The 19,883-nt window shown below is 45.9% G+C and overlaps 1 protein-coding gene across 5 annotated transcripts in view; it reads left to right on the forward strand.

Moving 5' to 3' along the window:
- The window catches only part of rims1b (regulating synaptic membrane exocytosis 1b), a 77,514-nt gene that overhangs the window by 42,754 nt on the left and 14,877 nt on the right, over positions 1-19,883 (forward strand). The window contains exons 7-25 of one of the 5 annotated variants that reach the window (XM_056409242.1): positions 2,693-2,733; positions 2,859-2,969; positions 3,939-4,038; positions 4,736-4,859; positions 5,209-5,255; positions 5,356-5,471; positions 7,023-7,153; positions 7,816-7,987; positions 9,017-9,170; positions 9,340-9,396; positions 9,943-10,111; positions 10,843-10,965; positions 11,309-11,371; positions 14,639-14,749; positions 15,228-15,317; positions 16,890-16,955; positions 17,246-17,356; positions 17,711-17,811; positions 18,968-19,071. In XM_056409242.1, the coding sequence (XP_056265217.1) occupies positions 2,693-2,733; positions 2,859-2,969; positions 3,939-4,038; positions 4,736-4,859; positions 5,209-5,255; positions 5,356-5,471; positions 7,023-7,153; positions 7,816-7,987; positions 9,017-9,170; positions 9,340-9,396; positions 9,943-10,111; positions 10,843-10,965; positions 11,309-11,371; positions 14,639-14,749; positions 15,228-15,317; positions 16,890-16,955; positions 17,246-17,356; positions 17,711-17,811; positions 18,968-19,071 (1,991 nt within the window). Of the gene's footprint in view, positions 1-2,692; positions 2,734-2,858; positions 2,970-3,938; positions 4,039-4,735; positions 4,860-5,208; positions 5,256-5,355; positions 5,472-7,022; positions 7,154-7,815; positions 7,988-9,016; positions 9,171-9,339; positions 9,397-9,942; positions 10,112-10,842; positions 10,966-11,308; positions 11,372-14,638; positions 14,750-15,227; positions 15,318-16,889; positions 16,956-17,245; positions 17,357-17,710; positions 17,812-18,967; positions 19,072-19,883 lie in introns of those variants that run through there. The other 4 variants (XM_056409243.1, XM_056409244.1, XM_056409245.1 and 1 more) reach the window with 4 other exon arrangements.

Raw genomic sequence — 19,883 nt, forward strand, 5'->3', positions numbered from 1 at the left:
TAAGGTGATTATGTGCCTTTCAAGCCGTCAGGGGCCACATCAAATGAAAATGTCTCCAATATTATAACATGAATCCATTTAATTTGAAACCTTCAAAATAAAATCACAAGATATGTTTCTTACATTTCTTTAAGAAAAGATGATTTTATGTTTTTCAAGCCGTCAGGGGCCACATCAAATGAAAATGTCTCTAATATAACATAAATCCATTTCATTTGAAACCTTCAAAATAAAAGCACAGGATATGTTTCTTACATTTCTTCCAGGAAAAGATGATCAAATGTCTTTCAAGTCGGTTGACAGCCACATTCAGATTGTGTGGTACTATCATGGGATGATAGTACAGCAGGAAATGTTCTTAGTTCATCAGGTGGGGAAATAATATTCTGGTGGTGCAAAGAAAGAAAAAACAAGTTTGTAATGTTATGATAAACCATGTGAAATCCAAGATGGCGCAGTGTTTCGACCCGTGTTGGAGCTCCGCCCCCTTTTCATTCCTAGAGAGATTTCCTAGCCACATGAAACACACAAAGTTTGATTGCCAGGGATGAGAGTAGTGCTCTTACCACAGAGGAAGCGTTTCCTTTCACCCAGACACACGGACATGTCATTACGTCTAGAGGAACGATCCCTCTGGAGTCGTTGGTAAGTGCATTTAAATCGTTTAGGACCGAATGATCTAAAATGTTTCAGGTCCCGAGGAGACCCAGAGGGTGTAGTTCCACGGTTTGGCCACTGGGATAACATTTGGTTTAAAACCTGGCGCTCTTGTTTCTACGCCGCCCACCGACTGGCCGCTCAGCTGCTCTCAGTGCTGCCACCGGTGGCCGAAAGGTAGAATGCAGCAACAGCACTGATTAAAAGAGCAGGTGTATAGTGTATATATACGCAGTGGCGGGCCGTCAGGGCCAGCAAGGCCTTCTCTGCTGGCCTAAACATCATCAGAATATATATTTTTTTCTAAATATATTTCCCCACAAATATGTATTCAATTATTTCCCAGAGTAAGAGTTATTCTCTTAATTTCATAGCGTTGAGATTGGGAGGGCTCGTCTTTATGTTAGATCTTTTATCCAATCATATTCAGCCATCGTGTGTTGCCAGGGGGCTAACATCTGCTCTTAGGCCTTCAGAATCAACATTGAAGGCGCTGGTAGCTTCAAGTGAATGGGAATGACGATGTTGTGTCAACCAATCAGCTTTAGAGTTGGCTCCTGAAGGCCTGCTGGCCCCGGAACCGGCACAGGAGCCAGCTAGCAGGCGGAGTGCTGCAGGTCTTTTGATTGGATTACCAATATTGAGAGGCGGGTCCTATGGGCAGGTAAATGCAGAACCTTAGAACTAGGAAACTGAATTTGATAAAGGAATTAATTCGCGGACTACAAAGCTGTTTTTTCAACCCACAATGGCGGAAGGAGGAGAAGATGTCGATTTGGTCGAGCAAATACTTGAAATCTGCTTTGGGTGCGACAATGCCCTGTTTAGTGAACAAACGAGTGCAAGTGACTTTTTTTCTTCTTTTTCTCCGTCCCGATGCATTCTGCAGCGGGCGAGACGGAGAGCCGAGAGAAATGACATGCTGTTGTGTAGATCCGATCAACATCAGACGGCTGTTTAGTTTAATAAATGAACAAAGACGTGCTATAGAGAAAATGACGGGGGCGGGCCAATTTTTTTTAATGTCATGCGATCTACCAATACTACGCCGTGATCGACGTATTGAGCCCTGGTCAAGAGCCATGGCATCATAATGACAGTAATAAGAGGTGGATTAATTCGGGTGGGACTATGTAGGACCTCACTGAAGGCCCAGGCCCCAGGCCCATGGCCCGCCACTGTATATACGTATATACATATATATGTATATATATATATATATACATATAGACATATGTATATATATACATATATATTTTGTATATTTTCTATTGAACCTTACATTAGCGTGGATAATAGATCAAATTTAACACATAACACACTTAAAAAACAAAACAGCAAACATTTAAAAAATCAAGGAATTCACATAAAAAAATGGTCAATCATTGTCAGAGTGGACAAAATAATCTTTAATCTTGTTTATGCTTCATAAAAAATTTAGTTTAAAATGTATCTGATGCTCACACTGAGATGAGGATCCAAAAACTCCCCAAAGCACTTTCTAGTGTCCAGTTCTATTTATTTCTAGTTATTTGTATGATCTGATCTTGTGGAGGCAGTTTGTAAAATATGATCTTATATTTTATAAATATATTTTATGAGTATTTGAAGTATGCATATAGCATCAGGTGGAACATTTCAGCCAGGATTTGGAGAAAGAAAATACAAAGATAAGAGAAAATGTTGTGTTTTGGTGGAATGTTATATTATATATAGTATAGAACTCATTAAGGAAACTCCCTTTAACATGACAGTACAGGACGGGTTGAGTCCTGATGAGCCGCCTCAGAGACGCTTAAAGACAATTACATCTTAAATCTACATGAAACGGGGAGAGGATATAACGATGGGATGTTTGAGCTGGACGCATTATAATAATTATCTGGATACGATGTGCGTTATTTAATGTAAAGAGGTCGAAAACTGTGTTAATGTACATCTTTGTTTAATATGAAAGTTTATAAAGCTACTGTACGTCACAGGGAGTTTTCTCCTTCTGACGGAGGTTAACCCCTCTTCCTCTGTCTGCCTGCAGGGGACTGGGACTGCCACTCCCTGGACCCCACCGTGTGGCATGTGAGTTCACACACACACACACACACACTATGAAGTGTCAAAACAATGTCCCATGTTCTTCTTTCTCTGTTTCCTACGTCCTTCTCATCCCTCCTTCGCGATGCATTGTGACCCGTTCCCTGCAGCATCCGGTCACCTGGCAGCCGTCCAAAGAGGGCGACCACCTCATCGGCTGCATCACGCTCAGTAAGAGGTCGGCGCTGCCCCGCGAGGCCGGCTCGCTGCTCGGCCTCAAGGTGAGAACCACGCCGCCGTCAGGATGGAGCACTTGGCGGGCAATTAGCTTGTAAACCATGTGCTTTACATCACGTGACATTACATCACATGTCATAACATGTCATTACATCACATGGCATGACATGACATCACATCACATGTGATGTCATGACATGTCATGACATCACATGTGCTCGTGCTTGTTTTAACCCCAGTCGATGTGTCTGTTGCTCCATGAGGTTAAACTGAAGCAGAGAGGTTAAGAAGTTAGCCTCACACCGGGTCACTTGACGACAAACAAATGTGTGTGACACTGAAATGTTTTGTTGAGAAACATAAACCTCACCAATGAACAACCCTTTTTGTCACATGACTTCTCCGTTAGTCACTCGTTTACAACCTTAACCCTTGTGTTGCCTTAGGGTCATTTTGACCCGAATCAATATTACACCCTCCCCCGCCTTTGGGTCATTTTGACCCGATTCAATGTTTCACCCTCCTGTTACCTTTATATTTACTAACATATTTTACCCTTTGGGTTCAATTTGACGCCAGCAATTAAAACCTCCAGAAAATTATTAGAATTAATATTGTTTTCCAAGTTTAAGTGTGAGGCACTTTATGTTTGTTTGTTGACTACCGAAAGAACACCGACATTAAACATTGAATGGGGTCAAATTAATCCTAAGGCGACACGAGGGTGTAATATTGATTCGGGTCAAAATGACCCTAAGGCAACACAAGGGTTAAGGCCCGATAACGCTTCAAAAAGTAAGCGGGGGACATTTCCTGATGTATTTTATGTCGTAGAACAAAAACATCAGAAAGCGCTCGTGGTCTTTGTCCCGTTGGAGGACGCTCTCCTCCAGCGCTCTGGCTTAACGCCTGAAACACATTTAAAGTGGAAGAGTGTTGCACCAGCACCACGACTCAACTCTGCAGAGCACAGCCAGCCTGACCCTCCGTTGACCTCCTCTCCTCGTGTGCAGGTGGTCGGGGGGAAGATGACGGCGACGGGGCGGCTCGGGGCCTTCATCACCAAGGTCAAGAAGGGCAGCCTGGCGGACGTGGTGGGACACCTGCGAGCAGGTGAGCACGCCGTGTTTCCATCTGGGGGTGGACAGCGCGCCTGGAGCACTTCCTGTTTTACTGACCCTCACTTCCTGACTCTTGATTTGAAGTCGTGCGTTGACGTTGTGAGGTCGCAGAACGACCCGCCGCTGAGCGTCTTGACAGGTTGTTTGTTTGTCATCGTTTCGTATCGGCCTTGAAACCTCGAGTTCATTAGTATCCGTTCTTTATTCACTGCTCAGAATAGCCTGAAGCTTCATTCGAGACGTTTTAAATCTGCCGCACGTCTTTTCATTCTGTTTGAAGTTTGTTTATCTGCACAGGTGCAAATAAAGATCAGGCTGATATTATTAAACGGAACTTTTTGTAGATTTCCAGTCTGCTTGGGATGTTTGCAGACGTGTGTGATCTGAACACGTCCGATAACTGTTATTAAAGATGATCACTTCTATAGTTCACTTCCTGTTTCAAGACATATTTGTTGGTGTTTAAAAGAATAAAAGTGTAGTGTGTGGGGCGTAGTGTGTAGTGCGTAGTGTGTAGTGCCTAGGGTGTAGGGCTTAGGGCTTAGGGTGTAGCGTCTAGGGTGTAGGGCGTAGGGCCTGGTGCGTAGAGCATAGTGAGTAGTGAGTAGCACGTAGCGTAGCTTAGCGCGTAGCTTAGCGCGTAGCGCGAGCTGCGTCCTCACCGTGTGTTTCGGCCATCTTGGTTCCAGGCGACGAGGTGCTGCAGTGGAACGGAAAGTCGTTGCCCGGAGCAACCAAGAAAGAAGTGTACAACATCATCCTGGAATCCAAGGCCGAACCGCAAGTGGAGATCGTCGTCTCCAGACCGATCGGGTAAGACCGACGTCGTCGACGTGTTCAACTATCAATAAAGTTCTGAAGAGATGACCATTAATACGTCTCCCTCCTTTATCTCAAAGCTCTATCGGCCGCATTATGTCCCAAGCCCTCTTGAGACGCGTGTGTCGAGCATGTCAGTGAGTCGTGCTGGTTTAACGCGTGGATCCCTTCCCCTCAGAGATGACTCCTTCTCTCCTCTCCTACCCGACATGAGGCTCATGACTTTATTCATTTGATGAAGATGAATGACACGAACGCCTCGACTGTCACTTCACATTTCACGTCTCCAAGTATATTCTGTACATTTTAAACTAAATAATTCACCTTTCTTTTTTGTTGACAGAGACATCCCAAGAATCCCAGAGTCCTCTCACCCTCCTCTGGAGTCCAGTGAGTTTTGCTTGGAGCCTCCTGATTGGCTGTCCGCTCTGTCATGATCAGTGCGCTCCAGTTCCTTTGGGGGTGACTGACCTCTCGGTCCTCCTCACAGCGGGGTCCAGTTCCTTTGAGTCCCAGAAGATGGAGCGACCCTCCATCTCCGTGATGTCTCCCACCAGCCCGGGGACCCTGCGGGACCTCCCGGTGGTGCTGCCCGGTCAGCTTTCTGTGAGTAGAGAACGTGGCTCGCCACGCTGCACGGTGGCGTGATGAGAACGATGATGGAGCCCGGAGACGTTAAGAGAGACGAGAGGAACGAGTACAGGACGTTCCCCCAGGAGGCCGGCGTCCGTGGCCCGGAGGAGAAAACGTCATTGTTGGCTTATTTTATTGTAATTAGCGCGAAGGGCCAAGGGTGTAGCGCCAAGGGTGTAGCGCATAGCGCGAAGGTCGTAGAGTGAAGGGAGTAGAGTGAAGGGAGTAGAGTGAAGGGAGTAGTGTGAAGGGAGTAGAGTGAAGGGAGTAGAGTGAAGGGAGTAGAGTGAAGGGAGTAGTGTGAAGGGAGTAGTGTGAAGGGAGTAGAGTGAAGGGAGTAGAGTGAAGGGAGTAGAGTGAAGGGAGTAGGAAGGAGTAGAGTGAAGGGAGTAGAGTGAAGGGAGTAGTGTGAAGGGAGTGAAGGAGTGAAGGGAGTAGTGTGAGGGGAGTAGGGTGAGGGGAGTAGTGTGAAGGGAGTAGAGTGAAGGGAGTAGAGTGAAGGGAGTAGTGTGAAGGGAGTAGTGTGAAGGGAGTAGAGTGAAGGGAGTAGAGTGAAGGGAGTAGATTGAAGGGAGTAGAGTGAAGGGAGTAGTGTGAAGGGTAGTGAAGGGAGTAGAGTGAAGGGAGTAGTGTGAAGGGAGTAGAGTGAAGGAGTAGTGTGAAGGGAGTAGAGTGAAGGAGTAGTGTGAAGGGTAGAGTGAGTGAGTAGTGTGAAGGGAGTAGAGTGAAGGGAGTAGTGTGAAGGGAGTAGAGTGAAGGGAGTAGAGTGAAGGGAGTAGAGTGAAGGGAGTAGTGTGAAGGGAGTAGAGTGAAGGGAGTAGTGTGAAGGGAGTAGAGTGAAGGGAGTAGTGTGAAGGGAGTAGTGTGAAGGGCGTAGTGTGAAGGAGTAGGTGAAGGGAGTAGTGTGAAGGGAGGGTAGTGTGAAGGAGTAGTGTGAGGGTAGTGTGAGGTAGTGGGAGTGTGTGAAGGTGTAGGGTAGGTGGGTGTGTAGTGTAGGGTAGTGTGTGTGTGTGGGTAGTGTGTGGTGTGTGTAGTGTGTAGTGTGTAGGGTGTAGTGTGTAGGTGTAGGGCGTAGTGTGTAGGGTGTAGTGTGTAGGGTGTAGTGTGTAGTGTGTAGGGCCTAGTGTGTAGGGTGTAGTGTGTAGTGTGTAGGGTGTAGTGTGTACTAAACGTCATTGTTTCTTTATTTAAATGTGATTAAATTACTAATTTCACAGACTTATGTTCAGACATATTATTTGAACCTAAACCATGATTTGTTTGACCTTCAACTGTCTCACCTGTCTCACCTGTCTCACCTGTCTCACCTGTCTCACCTGTCTCACCTGTCTCACTGAAACTACGTCATCTACGTCGCATACTTAAATATGAAATACTTATTTTTCCAATGTACCTCATAACTATAGTTTGAAGGTGTGTTTGTCATTGAAGGAGTCGGTTCTCCTGAGTGACCTCTGACCTCTGGAGGGGACCAGCTCCTCTCCAGACTGTGTTTCTGCTGATGTTCTGGTTCCTCCTCTTCAGGTGAAGCTCTGGTACGACAAAGTGGGCCATCAGCTGATCGTCAACGTCCTCCAAGCCATAGACCTGCCCCCCCGCCCCGACGGGCGCCCTCGCAACCTCTACGTCAAGGTGTACTTCCTGCCCGACCGGAGGTGAGGTCATGGGGTCATGTGGTCATGTGATTATGAGTTCATGATGTCATGAGTTCATGAGGTCAAGAGGTCAAGATGTCATGTGGTCAAGAGGTCAAGATGTCATTTGGTCATGGAGTCATGAGGTCATGTGATCAAGAGGTCAAGATGTCATGTGGTCATGAGGTCATGAGGTCAAGATGTCATGTGGTCATGAGGTCATGGGGTCAAGAGGTCAAGATGTCATGGGGTCATGAGGTCATGTGATCAAGAGGTCATGTGACCATGTGGTCAAGATGTCATAGGGTCAAGAGGTCAAGATGTCATGTGGTCAAGAGGTCATTTGGTCATGGAGTCATGAGGTCATGTGGTCATGAGGTCAAGATGTCATGTGGTCATGGGGTCAAGAGGTCAAGATGTCATGTGATCATGGGGTCATGAGGTCATGTGATCAAGAGGTCATGTGATCATGAGGTCATGTGACCATGTGGTCAAGATGTCATGGGGTCAAGAGGTCAAGATGTCATGTGGTCATGTGATCATGAGGTCATGTGGTCATGTGATCATGAGGTCATGTGGTTTTGTGATTATGAGGTCATGAGTTCATGATGTCATGAGTTCATGAGGTCAAGAGGTCAAGTATGTTTTGAAGTCATGTCCTTCCTCTCGTGGCTCCTCGGCAGCGATAAGAGCAAACGGAGGACGAAGACCGTGAAGAAGACGTCGGAGCCCAAGTGGAACCAGACCTTCCTCTACTCACACGTCCACCGGAGGGACTTCAGGGAGCGCATGCTGGAGATCACGCTGTGGGAGGAGCCCCGCGTCCAGGAGGAGGAGAGCGGCTTCCTGGGGGAGGTGGGCTACACCACATATTACATATGATATAGTACATACTATATATTATATCATATTTATTCTATACTATATATTATATAATATATACTATATTATATCATATATATTCTATACTATATATTATATATTATATACTATATTATATATTATATACTATATTATATCATATATATTCTATATACTATACTATACTATATCATATATATTATATCATATATATTCTATACTATATATACTATACTATATATTATATATCATATATATTCTATACTATATATTATATATTACATACTATACTTTTCAGGCATTTCATTTATTTATTTAACTTTTTATTCATCTATTTTTTCAGTGTCACTGAACAAAAAAGAACACAACAAAACATTGTAAATGACAAAAAATATATATATAAAAAATGTAAAAGCATTTCAATGAAATAAAATACAAAAATAAATACCAAATGCAAACTTTAATAATACATTAATTTAATTCAATTATAACTTAAATAACATGTAAAAAATAAAATACAATATTCAAGCATTTTAAATAAAATTAAATAAAAACTTCAATAATAAATACAAACTTTAATAATAAATATATTAAATGAAAGAAAAACTATAAAAAAATGTAAAAGCATTTCAATTAAATAAAATAAAAAAATAAATGAATTTAATAGAATTAAAACTTAAATAAAAAATACAATATTCAAGCATTTTTAATTAAATAAAAGAACAACTTCAATAATAAATACAAACTTTAATAATAAATATATTAAATAAAAGAAAAACTATACAAAATGTAAAAGCATTTCAATTACATAAAATACAAACTTAAATAATCAATGCAAACTTAAATAATAAATAAATTAAATTAAAACTTAAATAAAATTGAAAAAATTAAGTAAAATGTTCAATTATTCTAATAAAACAAAATAAAAACTTCAATAATAAATACAAACTAATAATACATATATTAAATAAAAGAAAAACTTCAATAAAAATGTTCACAAAATAGAACATCTTGACCCCTCAGGTCCTCATCGAGCTGGAGACGGCGCTGCTGGACGACGCTCCTCATTGGTTCAAACTGCAGACGCACGACATGTCGTCCATCCCGCTGCCGCAGCCCTCGCCCTACCTGCCGCGCAGGCACGTCCACGCAGACAGCCCCAGCAAGAAGCTGCAGAGTACGTACCGCCGTGTGTGTGTGTGTGTGTGTGTGTGTGTCGTTTAACCCCTGCAGTGCTCCTGAGTGTGGTTGCTAACCTTTCCTTTGTGTCTCTCAGTGTGGAGACTAACAACAGACCCTGTCCTGTGTGTGTGTCTGTCTGTGTGTGTGTGTGTGTGTGTGTGCAGGGTCACATCGCATCACTGATACAGAGTTTGATGATGGTTCGATGCTAGTGACTAAAGGTGGGTGGGGGGCATGGACGCCGAGCGTCGCCTGTAGGAGCCCAGCAGAGAGGGGGGGGGCTTCTGTGCATCCTCCAGCCTCCGTTTAGTCCACCTCAAAGTCACCTTTGACCTATCAGAGGCACATCATATTGCTGTAGTGAGCACTGCTCTCCTCTGAGGCTGCAGCGGACTCTTCTTCCTCCTCCTCCTCCTCCTCCTCCTCGCCGTAGAAACACTGAGTGCATGTTGGACCGTAGAGCTGCATGAGCGTGACAGTAGAAGCTGACGTGATGTTTCGGCCAATAGAATCGCGGCAGCTGCTCTGGTTGTCTGACTGTTTCTGGGATTTGTAGTTTTTAATCTGCTCAGGTTTGTCCTGACTTTATTCAGCAAAGAACTGAATAACTTCTGTTTCTCATGGCGTCGCAAAAACAGTCAGAAACACACAGGTCACCTGACAGGTCACCTGTGTGTGTCACCTTGCTGTATGTGTATGTATGTGTGTATGTTTCACCTTGCTGTGTGTGTGTGTGTGTGTGTGTGTGTGCGTCTGTGTGTGTGTAGGTGCAGAGCGTAGCTCCAGGGACCGTGAGCGTGGCGGCGGCGGCGGCGGCAGCACGCTGGCGGTGCCGGAGCAGGAGCGGCCCGTCCAGCACCGGTCCCGCTCGGTGTCGCCCCACCGGGAGGACTCCTGCAGGGCTCGGTCCCGGCCCGCTCACGTGCCCATGCAAAGGTCAGGAGGTCACGTCAGAGCGTCGCCCAATCATATCCCAGCATCAGTCTCTAGCAGGTGCTCAGGAGACGTTGACCCCGTGACCCCGTGACTGTGGTGGGAGCCACCATGCAGAAGACCACATGACTAATATTCAGATATGTCAACAACACGTTTAGCCGTGTGTCTTCATCTGAGGATCTACATGAATCATTAACACATTAATACGACGCCACAATCAAGATGACGTGATATTTTATGTTTCAAAATTAGAACATTTAGTAATTTGTTTTTATTTTGTCAGAAAAAAACAAAAGTTTTATAAAACATAAAATGAACAAATGAGATAAAACAAAAAATACGATAACAAAAAAAGTTACATGAAACCAAAAGTTTGATAAAAACTAAAATAAGATAAAAACTAAAATAAGATAAAAACAAAAATTACATTAAAAAGTTTGATGAAACCAAAAATTACATTAAAAAAATAAGATTTAAAAGAAATTACCGGTACATTAAAAAAAAGTTTTAAAAATAAATAAAATAAAAAATAAGATTAAAACAATATTAAGTTAAAACAAAAAATAAGATTAGAAAAAAAAATTGAGGAATTCAAAAATAAGATAAAATAAAATAAAACCAAAAGTTACATAAAACCAAAAGTAGGTGTGGACATTAAATCAATGAAATTATCAGAATCACTATGGACCGAGATCTTTCATCAACTCATGAGATGTGTTGTGTTTCTCCAGGAGCCTGGATCAGATCCACCAGAACAACCACCACCCCCCCCACTCCTCCTCCTCCCGTTACCACGACGCCCACCTGGAGCACCAGCGCTCGGGCGACTCTGACTACGAGTACTCTGAGGACAGGTAACCTCTCCAGACAGATGCACCCATGGGGGTCGATAAGGTCACGGGGCGGGCTTAAGAATACCTTTAAAACTGATTTCAGAATGAAGTGCCCATTTAGTTCTGCTTTCTAAAGGTTGATTTGTGTTTTTATGCAAATTAATATGTGCAATGTGATATTTTGCCAAACCGATTTCTACTAATACGACTAACTGATCACCGCTACCAGGAACGCAGACGCTATTGAAATCTCCGAGTTATGATTTCCTGGTTTCTCTCATTCATAAATCCACGTTGCCCGTCTGAGTCGCCATCCTCTTCTGTTGTGTTGTCATTGGTTCACCCATCGTCATGGCAATGGCAGCGAAGTCCCGGAGACGCACAGGTGTATCCGCGGCGGCAGTGCCGAGTGCCTACACACTAACAGGTAAAAATAATAATAACCTTTTAAACCATTCAGCTTTTATTTCAATAACATTTTGTCATCATTTCCATTCCCACTTTACGTGAACGACTTCATCTTAACACACATGTGATGACAGTGTGTATCTGGAATGTTTATATCCACACCCGGCCGGCGAGGTGTGGGGGGGAAATGTGACCGGATAAAAGGAGACGTCCGGCTTAAGAACAAATGAAAATGCACTAAAAAATACAAAAACATTACATCGCGAGAGAATCACCTGCAGCGATGAAGCTTTATTATATAATTATATGAGGAGGTCTCCTGATGTTGTCTTTTAATTTATTTCTTCTTCTGTCTCTTCATTGGGACGTTTCCCCTCACAAGACGATTGTTTTTTACACATTTTTGGTAGCTTGTGGAATTATTGTTTGGGCTGACGTGTCACGTGACCGAGACGAGCGTCGTGACGTTGATAATCAATCATATATATTTATATTTTATGTGTATTCCTTTTCGCGGCCCACATGTGAACACATGAGCCTCAGCATCCAAATCGTATCGCCTCGAACGCACGCCGGCGTGGCTCGCTGTCTCGCCGTGTGAGGGATTAGAGCGCCGCTCGACCTCAGAGGAGGCAAATCTCTTTTGATTAATCTTCTATCTTTATTTGTTTGTTGTTGACGTGTCGACTCAGCCGCTGTGTATTCTTTTCTTGCCTTGCTTTCTTGCTTTTCGATGCATGAACTCACACATCAGGGCCGCAGGTAGACACTGCAGCACACTGCCCCCCAAAATGACCCTGTTAGTAAACGGTGTCTATAAAGACATTTACAGGTAAGCCCCGCCCCCCTCAGAGGGTCATTTAGTCGTTAATGTTCCTTCAATGTGATAAATGCCCACGTGTCTCTCTGTGTGTGTGTGTGTAGCTTGAGCTAACTGTTGCTACGTGTCGCTACGTGTTGCTTTCCCTTCTGTGTTACGCAGCCCTTAAAGGGCCACACTCACGCTCTCACTTTACATCCCTTCTGACCATTTCTATAAAACACACCGGGAGGTTTTTTCAGACACATTTCCTGTTGCCAGGCAGGAAGTCATCAACCCAGTCAAGATGGCCGACAGGGCCGTGAAAGTGAACCGAATAATGAGAAGACGGTCGGTTCTGTTGCACCGTCGGCTGAATCTCGAGTCTGGGATGTCGAGTTAACGAGGAAACACGACGAGGCACTTTGATCACTGCGCACGTTTAATGCTGTCGCGACTTTCATTTGGTCGTGTTCCTCTAGCGCTACGAGCTAACCGTCGCTATGAAATGAACTTCGGTTTGGACCAAACCTGCAAAACAAATGACATCACTGTCAGACAAATGACATCGCTATCAGACAAATGACATCACTGTCAGACAAATGACATCGCTGTCAGACAAATGACATCACCGTCAGACAAATGACATCACTGTCAGACAAATGACATCACTGTCAGACAAATGACATCGATGTCAGACAAATGACATCACTGTCAGACAAATGACATCGCTGTCAGACAAATGACATCACTGTCAGACAAATGACATCGATGTCAGACAAATGACATCACCGTCAGACAAATGACATCACCGTCAGACAAATGACATCACCGTCAGACAAATGACATCGCCGTCAGACAAATGACATCACCGTCAGACAAATGACATCGCTGTCAGACAAATGACATCGCTATCAGACAAATGACATCACCGTCAGACAAATGACATCGCTGTCAGACAAATGACATCACCGTCAGACAGATGACATCACTATCAGACAAATGACATCACCGTCAGACAAATGACATCACTGTCAGACAAATGACATCGCTGTCAGACAAATGACATCACCGTCAGACAAATGACATCACTGTCAGACAAATGACATCACCGTCAGACAAATGACATCACCGTCAGACAGATGACATCACTATCAGACAAATGACATCACCGTCAGACAAATGACATCACTGTCAGACAAATGACATCGCTGTCAGACAAATGACATCACCGTCAGACAAATGACATCACTGTCAGACAAATGACATCACCGTCAGACAAATGACATCACCGTCAGACAAATGACATCACCGTCAGACAAATGACATCACCGTCAGACAAATGACATCGCTGTCAGACAAATGACATCGCCGTCAGACAAATGACATCGCCGTCAGACAAATGACATCGCCGTCAGACAAATGACATCGCCGTCAGACAAATGACATCGCCGTCAGACAAATGACATCGCCGTCAGACAAATGACATCACCGTCAGACAAATGACATCGCCGTCAGACAAATGACATCGCCGTCAGACAGATGACATCACGTCAGACAAATGACATCACCGTCAGACAAATGACATCACCGTCAGACAAATGACATCACCGTCAGACAGATGACATCACCGTCAGACAAATGACATCACCGTCAGACAAATGACATCACCGTCAGACAAATGACATCACCGTCAGACAAATGACATCACCGTCAGACAAATGATATCACTATCAGACAAATGACATCACCGTCAGACAAATGATATCACTGTCAGCTGCAGCTGGACTTCAGTTCCATTCCCAATTCTTATTGACACAGTAAACACCTGTAAAACGATGTTAGCATGTTGCTCATGTTAGCATGTTGCTCATGTTAGCATGTTGCTCATGTTAGCATGAGCTCAGCTTCATAAGCACGGCCGTAGCTCAGAAGATTGTGTTCCCACCGGTTCTGATGAACATCTTTACACACAACACTGAGCGGCTGTTCTCACTGTCGTGACGTCAGACTTGTGTGATGGTTTGGAAACGGTCAGTAAAATGTAACGAGTCCGTCTCGTGTTGTTGTTGTTGTTTAAGTATTTACTGGACGCTGATCTGGGCGTATTAGTGCACATGTATGATAGACATGACGCTCCGACTCTGATCCTCCTCATGGCTCCACCACTCGGCTTTAGATCTGTAGATTGTGTTACATCATCAGCATTCATGTAATCTCCTCGTGTGTGTGTGTGTGTGTGTGTCAAGAGAAAGTCTCTCCTCTCGTACATCATAAAGTCCTCTCTGAGGTCACAGATGGAGGACGCTCTTCATCTCATGTTTGTGTTTCCATAATGTGAGAGTGTGCACGAGGCTCCTCCTTCCTGCACGAGGCTCCTCCTCCTTCTGCCGCCGCTCACCTTCTGTCAGCTGCACGCGTCACTTTTTTTCTTTTCCTCTGCCCTCCTTTGCACGCTCGTCCCCCCCCCCCCCCCCTGGCGCTCAGCTCCACCCTCCCTGCATGCCTAAAGAGGAAGGAAGGGGGCGGGGCCGCCGCCACGCCTCGTAGCATCCTCACGCACCGCGTCCTCAGGTTCACTGACGAGGTCACGGTGAGGTAAGAACGCCATCGCACCGCCCTCCTCCACCACCCCGGAGCCTTGTCTTTCTCCCCCTCTTTGGGGCCTTTTGTGCAACGTTACGCAGCCGAACATCTGTGGAGAACGGCGGTGCAGCACGCCCCCCCCCCCCCCCACTCGGCCACAGGGTATGACTGGATATGATAGATGGAGCTGCGGCATCACATGTGACTGTCTGACGGCCTCCCTTCTCTCTGTGTCTCGTCCTCCATTTTCTTTCCTTTCCTTTACACATTATCCTCTTTTTTTCATCACTTTCTCTCATTTTCTTTCCCCTCCACTCGTTTCCCTTCCTGTTGATCCCTCACATGATTCACATCCTCCTTGACGCCTCTGTCCTTGTGCATTTTGTCTTCCATCTCTGTGTCTCTCTCTCTCTCTCTCTCTCTCTCTCTCTCTCTCTCTCTCTCTCTCTCTCTCTCTCTCTCTCTCTGCTGCCCCCTGGTGGCGGCGCAGCGACCTGCAGCCGCCGTTGGACAGAGTGAGGAGTGCCAGCACCACGTGTCTGAGGCCAGACTCCAGCTTTCACTCCCCTGACAGAGACAGGTATAAACCAAGGAATCCACACGTCTTGAACAAAGAGAACTCAATGAGCACAAGATGCTGAGAAAAGATGAATTCAGAAGATTATAGATTACAGATCATAGGCTGACATGTTCTTACAGTTCAGTCTGGACTGCATGATTGAGTCGTTCTGATGCTGCATGTCTTCACGCCGGTTCATGTGTCCCGTTCTTGAAGGAATTCACATCGCACACTTCCATAAGAATAAATTATATTTATTTATTTATTTAAAAATGTTTTTTTATTATAAGACAAAAGACAATACATAGACATAACAACTAGAGGACGACAAAACAATGGACACAACATACAGTCAGAGTATTGAGAAAAATAATAAATAAATAAATAAAAATGCATGTGTGTATATGTGTGTACGTGTGTGTGTGTGTGTGCTTTAAAAAATATATTTTATTTTATTTATTATTTAAACATTGATGAAGGCAGATGTATATATATGTACGTGGAATTTAATTTGTTTCCAGGCAAGTGAAAATACAAAATAAATAAAATGAATTTAAGATGAATGAACATAATATTTTAAAAAGTGACAACAAAGAGTCGGAGGAGACGCGGCGGCTCGGACCCAAAGCTTTATTTGTCTCAGAGGTTGTTAACACTGACAGTAATGTGTCCCTCGTCGTGTAATTGATGAAGAAGTGATGCTCGTTAGTAACTTTAAATGAAGCTTCTTAAAACACCGTTACTGGGAGGAAAGAATGTTTATGGATTGTGCAACACTCACCTCTCCTTCCCCGACAACACCATCACAACAACATCACAACAACATCACAACACCGTCACAACACCATCACAACAACATCACAACACTGTCACAACACCATCACAACACCGTCACAACACCATCACAACACTATCACAACACTGTTACAACACTCACAACACTGTCACAACACCATCACAACACCATCACAACACCATCACAACACCGTCACAACACCATCACAACACTGTTACAACACTGTCACAACACCGTCACAACACCATCACAACACCCTCACAACACCGTCACAACACCTTCACAACACCATCACAACACCATCCCATCACTATCACAACACCGTCACAACACCATCACAACACCGTTACAACACCGTCACAACACCTTCACAACACCGTCCCATCACTATCACAACACCGTCACAACACCATCACAACACCGTTACAACACCATCACAACACCGTCACAACACCATCACAACACCGTTACAACACTATCACAACACCATTACAACACCATCACAACACCGTCACAACACAATCACAACACCGTCACAACACCTTCACAACACCGTCACAACACCATCACAACACAATCACAACACCGTTACAACACCGCCACAACACCATCACAAGACAATGTCAACACCATCACAACACCGTCATATTCACTTTGACTTTCTGTGAGTCGTCATTTCTCTCTCCCTCTCTCTCTCTCTCTCTCTCTCTCTCTCTCTCTCTCTCTCTCTCTCTCTCTCTCTCTCTCTCTCTCTCTCTCTCTCTCTCTCTCCGTGTGGTGGTCATTCGCCCTCACAGGCCCTGTAGCAATGCATCAAGTCCAAACTGTCCCAGAGGCAGCAAGAGAAGCCTGGAGGGGGACAGGTGAGACAACCGGCTGAGACCGGCTGAGACCGGCTGAGACCGGCTGAGACCGGCTGCTTATTGGTGGAGTTTTTTGACACGTTGCGCGTCGGTGACGGAGGGATTGACTCCACACGGCTCTCAACATGGCCGCACTGCTACGCTCACATTGTAAAACACTCATCTGTTACACGGAGCGGCCACTAGGGGGCCGTCGTATTTCTACGACACGTTTTAGTTTGGTTACATTTTGAATGTGTTTCATGAGGTTTTTATATCTTTATTTATTTATCTTTATTTGCCGACGGCAGCCGCATGCAGCCCACCTCCATCCTGAGGGGCCGTCGGGGCCGAGGGGCCCGGCTGAGGCCCTTCGGCCAGACGGCCTCGGCCGGGTCCGCTGACTCACCACAGCTGTGCAGGTGCAGGATCCACAGCCAGCAGCTCCACTCCTCCTCTTCTCTTCCTCCCCTGTTCCTCTCCTCTTCCTCTCCATCACTGAGTGTGGTGACGCTGTATGCACATGAACCTCATGCACATGTAGATCAGTGGTACCCCCCCCCCCTGTCCTCTGAGGTCCTCATGTGGCATCGTCGTGGTAACCGGGACGACGCTGTGCATACTGCCTGTAAACACACTCGGTGCGACTTCCTCCCACGTGACCTTTGACCTCTACCTGAGCGTCAGTGTGCCGTCTCTGTGATTGAGTTTGGGGCTCAGCGTTAACGAGTGATGCTCGTCGTCATGACGATGTGTTTGTGTCCCCTGTCCCTCAGAGCTCACCCCCACCGCCCCCCCTCGCCCTCGGGGACCTCGCCCGGCCGCCGGGGCCGGCAGCTCCCTCAACTCCCGGCTAAGAGCAGCAGCATCGAGCAAGGTGGGGTGGGGGGGGGCACACAACACACACAACACACAACACACAGCACCTGAAACACAACACACAACACCTGAAACACAACACACAACACCCAACACACAACACCTGAAACACAACACACAACACACAACACCTGAAACACAACACACACAACACACAACACCCAACACACAACACACAACACCTGAAACACAACACACAACACCTGAAACACAACACACAACACACAACACACAACACCTGAAACACAACACACAACACCTGAAACACAACACACACAACACACAACACACAGCACCTGAAACACAACACACAACACACAACACACAACACACAACACACAACACCTGAAACACAACACACAACACACAACACACAACACCTGAAACACAACACACAACACACAACACCCAACACACAACACACAACACCTGAAACACATTGTGTCGTTCGAGCTGAACACAGTGACGTGTTTTATATTAACATTACAATTGATTGTCATTCACAAAATGATAGGAGCGAAACATGACATATAATAAATGTGCGAGGAGGAGGAGGAAGAGGAGGAGAGGGAGGAGGAGGTGGAGGTGGAGGAGGTGGAGGAGGTGGAGGAGGGGGAGGAGGTGGAGGAGGTGGAGGGGGAGGAGGTGGGGGAGGTGGAGGAGGTGGAGGTGGAGGAGGGGGAGGAGGTGGAGGAGGTGGAGGTGGAGGTGGAGGAGGGGGAGGAGGAAGAGGACAACGTGTCATGATGACATCATATCGGGGGGAAAATACTTTTAGTTCACAAGAACATTGTGAAAGAGTTTTTATCTGAGCGGTCGGGATGTTTTATATTTATATTTATATCTTTGTTTCCTCTGTATATTTAGTATTAGTATTGTTATTGTGTTTTATTTTGAAATGTTGTTTTTATTTACGCTCTGAGTCGCTCCCGCTGCTGTGATCCTGACATGTCGTTGAATGTCTGATTAATAATACATTTATTTATTTTGTTTTGTATATGATTAATTAAAGGTGGATTAGAGTGTTACTGCATCAGGCTGCTGCGCCCCCTAGTGGCAGGAACTCGATCCTGCATCCTCTAGAGGCGCGTGGGACACGCTGCGGTCTCCAGTTTATTGAACCTTCCTCCTCCTCGTCTCCTCCTCTTCCTCAGCGCTGGCCACCGAGGAGCGAGCCCGACAGCTGCAGATGAAGGTCCATTCCTACCGACCTTCAGCCTCCCACGACCCCGAGACCGACCTCAAGGCCAGGAGGGAGGTCGGCACGCCTCGAGACCCCCCAGACCCCCCAGACCCCCTAGACCCTCTCCATCCTCCAGACCCCCTAGACCCCCCAGACCCCCTAGACCCTCTCCATCCCCCAGACCCCCTAGACCCCCTAGACCCTCTCCCTCCTCTCATCCTCTCACCCTCTCATCCTCTCCATCCTCCAGACCCCTAGACCCCTAGACCTCTCCATCCCCAGACCCCTAGACCCCTAGACCCTCCCTCCTCTCATCCTCTCCATCCTCTCATCCTCTCATCCTCTCCATCCTCTCATCCTCTCATCCTCTCCACCCTCTCATCCTCTCATCCTCTCCATCCTCCAGACCCCCTAGACCCTCTCCATCCTCCAGACCCCCTAGACCCCCTAGACCCTCTCCCTCCTCTCATCCTCTCATTCTCTCATTCTCTCCATCCTCTCATTCTCTCCATCCTCTCATCCTCTCATCCTCTCCACCCTCTCATCCTCTCATCCTCTCCATCCTCCAGACCCCCTAGACCCCCTAGACCCTCTCCCTCCTCTCATCCTCTCCACCCTCTCATCCTCTCCATCCTCTCATCCTCTCATCCTCTCCATCCTCCAGACCCCCTAGACCCCCTAGACCCTCTCCCTCCTCTCATCCTCTCCCTCCTCTCATCCTCTCATCCTCTCCCTCCTCTCACCCTCTCATCCTCTCACCCTCTCCCTCCTCTCATCCTCTCCATCCTCTCATCCTCTCCCTCCTCTCATCCTCTCATCCTCTCATCCTCTCACCCTCTCCCTCCTCCACCCTCTCCCTCCTCTCCACCCCTCCTCCCTCTCCCTCT

Source organism: Pseudoliparis swirei, chromosome 24 (genome assembly GCF_029220125.1).
Source record: "Pseudoliparis swirei isolate HS2019 ecotype Mariana Trench chromosome 24, NWPU_hadal_v1, whole genome shotgun sequence".
Classification (NCBI taxonomy): domain Eukaryota; kingdom Metazoa; phylum Chordata; class Actinopteri; order Perciformes; family Liparidae; genus Pseudoliparis; species Pseudoliparis swirei.